This window comes from Theobroma cacao, chromosome 7, assembly GCF_000208745.1.
Source record: "Theobroma cacao cultivar B97-61/B2 chromosome 7, Criollo_cocoa_genome_V2, whole genome shotgun sequence".
Taxonomy (NCBI): Eukaryota; Viridiplantae; Streptophyta; class Magnoliopsida; order Malvales; family Malvaceae; genus Theobroma; species Theobroma cacao.
The window spans coordinates 18,599,413-18,606,164 of record NC_030856.1 but is presented as its reverse complement, the minus strand read 5'-3'; the positions used below and the strand labels follow the sequence as shown (position 1 = coordinate 18,606,164).

The following is a 6,752-nucleotide window of genomic DNA, read 5'->3' as shown; positions in this document are numbered from 1 at the left end:
ATTTGATCCCCTCAAAAGAAAATGAAAAACAAAGCTAAAAAAGATGAAGGAAAAAAAAGGCCATTTTATAGTTTAAGAGAATGAGCAAACCAATGAAACCAACTCCAGCAAACAAAAGTCATAAGGTGAAACCGAGAAGCCAAGAGAAAAGAACCAAAGAATTCAAGAAAAATAGGAAAAAGGAAGGACTTTGCTAAATTGTTAAGTGGAGTAATAAGCAACGATTGCTCAAGTTCTGAGATAACATCTACAACCTTAGATGAGGAAATGAGAAGTAGAAACAGAAACATCTATGAAACAACGTTGACATGCGATATTGGCTCTCAAACGGGTTTGATTTTTGAACTTGAGAAAGATGAAGCAATCCGCAAGATATAGAAAATTGAAAAAGGGGTCAAAAAATCGTGTGTCTTTAAGAGGGAAAGATCTTAAATTCCTTATTCCCTTCTTTACATCTCCATTCTTCTCCCATGATTAATTCCCTTACATGGAATGTCAGAGGCCTTGTTAGGCCAGTAAACAAAAAAAATCAGTGCAAAGACTTATCTCACTCCATAAACCTATAATTATCTTCCTCCAAGAAACCAAACTTCAAAAAGGGAAACAAGAACAAAAATTCTCCTAAAAATAAGGCATGTTTTTAAAAGAACAAAAGAAAACGATCCTCTTTGGAGCTTTTCCTAAAGCTCTTTTTTTTTTTTTTTAATTTGTTCTTTTAAAAGCATCTGTAGAAATCCTTCTTTGGTTCGGCTTCTGATTTTAAGAAGTAGATAAGCTAGAAAAAAAAAAAAACCAGATCAAACAAGCACTTTGGAAACTCTAGAGCTTTTTTGGAAAAACTATTTTGATTAAAAACAAGAGGAGGTTGAAAGGTAGAAAACGGTATGTTTTAAGTGAAAATCTGGTGTCAATGAGTGGCGGCAGATGGTGGATAGTGGGGTGGTGGAGAGGACACCGATATTTGGAAATAAGGATGGCTGACATTTTAAAGGGAAGAGGATTAAGAGAGAATGGGGCCAAGCTCCACTTTTTAATGGAAGATACAATAGACTTGGCCCAACCATCAACACCTCTAGTTCTAACTCATAAAAATCTTGTTATAACAAACAAATTTCAACTTTTGCACCAAAAGGCATTCATGTGATTCGAATCTTGGCCAAATTATCAAATGCTTGAAATGTATGCATTGCCATGTGTCAATATAATTATTTTTAACAAATCTTAGAATGGGTATATGACCCATTCCAGCCTTGAAGCATGGTCATGGGTTGCCTATCCAAGGTCGGTAAAAGCTCAAGTGTACTTTTTAAAGTCATTTCCGAAGATATGATTTGTATGGATGACCCATTTATAAATAATTCAATAATAACAAATATTTTAGGCATGGTCTAATATATAATAATCATTCAAAAAATATAACAAGGCCCTTTAGTTTGTAAACATTATCTTGGAAGATAGTACGCCCAATATAAACTGAAAATGCAGTTACCTCATTCAAGATTGTATCATACACATATTGGAGAACTTCTGGAATAGTGAAAGTACTTTATGCTTGCACATGTGACTCATGCATAATTTTAAATAAAATTATAGGTCTTTCAAACAGGTACATATTATTTTGCTTAAAAGTTATTATATTCTAAATTCATAGTTGATTCACTTTTAATTATGGATTGAACATTAATTTCATAAATAATGAAATATTATGAGATTTTAAAAAGATATTTTGTATCTGCCAAAAAAAAAGATATTTTGTAAAAAAATATCAAAAAGGTAAAAGTTTAGTGAGCATATGTGTCATCGTGGGATTGGTTATAAGGATACATTTTAGACGGGTCAGAGTGGGCAAATGGATATAGTTGTTATCCAAACTATATATGATCAGCCCATTTGACAACATAAGATGTTGAAGTCACGAGTCTTATTTCCATTTTAAATCCTATAAAAAATTTAAAAGAAAAAAGGGAGTGTTAGAAATAGTTATCTCAGTGTACCGTTTCTCTCACTTATGTATATATCTCTTTTTCTTTGGTATAGAGCTAGCAAACCTAAGCAATTTGGAAGTGCTTGATTTAAATTCCAATTACCTTAATGGAAGCTTACCGATAAAAGGTAAAGAAAATCCTTTGCTCGAATTAAAAGGTTTACCAGTTGCCACATTTATCGTACTTGCTATCTCGTATCTTCTAACGCCTTTTCCCTTTGTTATGCTGGTAGATTTGATAACTTTTGGAAGATTGAAGGTATTAGATTTCAGCTTTAATGTTCTGGTGGGGAGTATTCCTCAGAATATTGGGAAGCTATCCTCTCTTAGAGCAATATATTTGACCATGAATGGACTTAACGGGTCTTTCCCATTCCCAGGTAAGAGTAAAACTTAAAATGTTGAGGTGAAAGAGTGTTCTTATATATGACGGTAACAATGTTTTTCCCTTTTGCCAAATGCCAGGCTTGTGTGAATTGAAGAAACTTCAGGAATTGGATATTCGTTATAATAGCTTTCAAGGGACCCTTCCTCCGTGCCTAAATAATTTGACATCTCTTAGGATTTTAGATCTGCACGATAACCTATTCAGCGGGTCCATTCCCCGAAATTCAATACCAAGTCCGAACTTTCTTCAGTACATGGATATTAGTGGTAATGATTTTGAAGGTTCATTCTCGTTCAGCTCCATTTTCAATCACTCCAAGCTTGAGGTAGTCATACTTGGCAGCACTGAAAACAAACTACAGTTTGATAATGAAAATCAAGCTCGGAATCCGCTGTTTCAACTGAAGGTATTGCTGTTATCTAATTGTAACATGAAGACCGCTCCAAACTTTTTGCTTAACCAACATCGCTTAAGAGAGGTTGATCTCTCTCACAATAAGTTGAATGGAGTGTTCCCTTCCTGGTTGCTTCAAAACAACAGTGATCTAAAATTTCTGAATGTCAGGAATAACTCCTTCACTGGGCGATTTGATCTTCCCCTGCATCCTATGAATCGTATGGTTTATATAGATGTATCATGCAATCATCTTGAAGGGCAGCTTCCAAAAGATTTAGGAATGAAACTTTCAAATTTGGAGTTTCTCAATTTTTCCAAGAATTACTTTGAAGGTGAACTCCCACCCTCAACCGGTGGCATGAGAAAGTTGCAGAGGTTGGATTTATCCTTCAATAATTTCTCAGGGCAAGTTCCCAAGGAATTGGCAGCATATTGCACCAGTTTGGATATTTTAGTGTTATCCAATAACAAATTTCATGGTGAAATTTTTTCCTCTAACTTTAACTGGAGCATACGACCAGAAGAGTTGAAATTGGGGAACAATCAGTTCACTGGAAGTCTAACAGCAAACAAGGATTTCTATTCTGCCTTACGAGTTTTCGATATTCGCAACAACATGATGGCAGGTAAGATTCCTAGCGGGATGGCTGATATAAAAGTCCTTTTTACGCGGAACAATTATTTTGAAGGCCAGTTTCCATGCAACGAACATTTCAGGTCGGCTATCATTGATTTTTCTCATAACTTTCTATCGGGACCATTACCTTCTTGCTTTGACATGTACGGCATACAGCAAATTCATTTGCAAGGGAACAATTTCACGGGATCAATCCCAAATTCTCTTCTCAAGTCCACAACTCTTTCCGTGTTGAACTTAAGAGATAATAGTTTGTCTGGCGAAATTCCTGCTCTGATTGGTGCACTTCCTGACCTGAGAATTCTTTTGTTAGGAAATAATCGTTTAAGCGGTTTGATTCCCAGGCAGTTGTGTCAATTAATAGAAATAAGCATACTGGATCTTTCCAACAACTCCTTTTCAGGGTCGATACCAAGCTGTTTGAGTAATATCACCTTCGGAACAACAAATAATTTGTATTATAGCTTCAATATTGCACCAGAACCTTCTTTTGCCCAGTACGATATGGATCAAGCTGATAAAGAGGATGAAAATCTCCTTCGAAGCCACAGTACCTATACGTCTCTCAAAGGTATTATGCTGTCTGAAATAGTTGAGGTTGTGATTGACTTTGTCACTAAAAGTAGTCTCCTTTCTTACAAAGGCGACGTTCTAAACTACATGTCTGGATTAGATTTGTCATGTAACAATCTGACAGGCAAAATTCCTCAGAATCTTGGAAAGTTGTTCTCCATCCGTGCACTAAACTTGTCCCACAATCATCTAATAGGGTCTATCCCTATTTCCTTCTCAAATTTAGCCAAATTGGAGAGTTTGGACCTTTCTTACAACAGTTTAAGCGGCAAAATCCCACCAGAGATAGTCAATCTCAACTTTTTAGAAGTTTTCAGTGTTGCGCACAACAATTTATCAGGTAGAATTCCAGACAAGGGGCAATTCGCAACATTTGACAGCAGCAGTTATGAAGGAAACCCATTTCTTTCTGGGCTACCAGTCGAGAGAAACCGCACCAAAATCGCTGAGACACCGTCAGATGAAAGTAAAGAACAATGGTATGAAATTGATCGCACCTTTTTCTTTGCAAGTTTTACTGGAACCTATGTTGTCTTCCTGTTAGGTTTTGGGACTCTTCTCTACATCAACCCTTATTGGCGAAGGAGGTGGTTTTATTTAATTGAGAATTTTCTTTATTCCAGCTATTACTTTGTTGTCGATACTCTTGGCAGGTTGTCTACCAATTTCAATAATTAGTTGTCTTATACTTCTTAATTTGGATTTATGATCCTATGTACTACTACGACATTTTTGTTGGTGTATTTTTAAAATAAAAAGTTATGTTTCATAATGTGACATAGTGTAATTAATGAATTGTATGTTGGTTTTTCACGTGAATGGTTCTATCTCTTGATTAAGTGACATTAAAAAACCACTTTTAAATCTAAAAGTTATGCGACAATTGGAAAAATACCACAACTCAAAAGTTGATATATGAAAAGTTATCTTTTTATATTATAGTTTAAAGATTATATCTTACAAAATGAATAGTTATCTTTTCATAAGGTGATTATTGAAATAATATTTTAATTTAAGGATTGTGTCTAGCAAAATGCAAAAGTATGTTTAAGACAAAGAAGTGTCTTAATGAAAAGGCTTGAAAAGAGACACTTGTAAGTCTATATTGCCACAATCCAACCCGAGGGTCCATGATTGGTGTGCACGAGCTTGGTAGGTGAAGCTCGTGAGACTCGAGCTAGCCTCAGAATTTCGAATCAAAATCATAAATTAGTAGCCAAGGGTTTTCGAATCCATATATTCATAAAATATTTAAACTTAAATACATAAATCATTCCTTGGCAAGTCTTCGTTACATTATCATTTAACAATGTTCATAAGGCCATATACCAGCCATTAAGGCCGAGTTCGTACTAAACAACCCATAACACAAGTTCGATGGCACAACATGCTTACATACATACATAACAATTATACCAACTGCAGAAGCTTCTGACAGACCCAGGGGAATGACCAAATGGGATGAGGACCTATTGGATGCCAAAATTTGTCTGTCAATGGACGACCCTTGCCACGCATTATCTGGTGGCCTATTTATTTGTACATGGTACAAAAATGGGAGAGTCATCTAATACTCAGTGAGGGATGTAGATAAATCAAAAATATATAAACGCATATATAATTATTGCATTACTAGTGCAAATAAATATTCAAACAAACGTTTCCAATGTTAAGGGTACATCAATCATCCCTAAGGAGTCTCTACATTGGTATATGTATCACTAGGTTTATCCTTAAATCTGTGTTAGAATAAATATCCATAGGCACACACTAGTTTCCATAGTACCATATCCAATTCAAAACAAAATTTTCTAAACCTATTTGAGGCTACATCGTATTGCTCACCAATCAAATCATAATCTTTGATTGGTCTTTCCCTGGATATCATGAAATCATGCACAATGGCCAATCAACAAAGTCAAATAGGGCAAAGTCATTGGCAAAGAATCAAATCACGCATGTGCCGAAGCAACTGGTGAAGAATCAGAGTCATCGTCCGGAGTAATCTCCCAACGGATGGCATCACCCGGAGTAATCTCATATAAGTGGCATCAAATACAAAGTCATCATTCAGAGTTGTCTCAACGGATGGCATCAAAGCATTGTAGGCTTGTCATGACCCAAATCCCGAGCCATGTTCGGCGCAAGGGCCCAACGGACATAGCCCACTAAGCCCAAGCAAGCCTATCTATATTATCCTGCTCCTTATTCCATCAAAGTTACTAAAGTCGCATTTCGTAATTTCGAACCAAAATAATGCTAACCATTTCCAACTCTTAGTGGCATACCAATCAAAATATGCACACGTTGTCTAAAATATATGTCTTAACAATTTACATAAGGTTTGTCTATACATATAAAAAAGAAGACTCGATTTCCAACGAAGAGACTTAGACAAATGTACAGCTACTGAATGTCGAGACGCCTACCAAGGGTCGAATATACGAAGACCCCTCGACCTAGTTACCAACTTCCTCTTGATCTGAAAACATAAAGTTGAAAACAATGAGTATAAACCCAGTGAGTGAACATATGAAGGGAGCAAGCAATATAATGAGGAAAAGTTTGAAATCATAATGCACTTATTTGTAAACGATGCACTTTAACTTAAGTCCTTATTAAAACCCTCAATTGGACCATTGGTTGATAAATCATGTGATGATAGAGAATTCATATTCAACATGAAATTGAAGAAATGGAAAATATGGCAAAAACCAACCAAGTGACAAGCGAAACAGAAAGTTTCATTCTCGTTGTAGTGAGAAATAGAGCAA

The 6,752-nt window shown here is 35.7% G+C and overlaps 1 protein-coding gene across 1 annotated transcript; it reads left to right on the top strand.

The window, feature by feature from the left end:
• Positions 2,331-4,656, top strand: LOC18507246 (LRR receptor-like serine/threonine-protein kinase FLS2). Its single transcript, XM_018124419.1, has 2 exons — positions 2,331-2,364; positions 2,450-4,656. The coding sequence occupies exons 1-2, from the start codon at positions 2,331-2,333 to the stop codon at positions 4,654-4,656; spliced, it is 2,241 nt and encodes a 746-aa protein (XP_017979908.1).

Coding starts and splice junctions, on each gene's coding strand:
- LOC18507246 (XM_018124419.1), top strand. CDS start 2,331: ATGAATGGACTTAACGGGTCTTTCCCATTCCCAG. Junction 2,365..2,449: donor CGGGTCTTTCCCATTCCCAG/GTAAGAGTAAAA, acceptor GCCAAATGCCAG/GCTTGTGTGAATTGAAGAAA.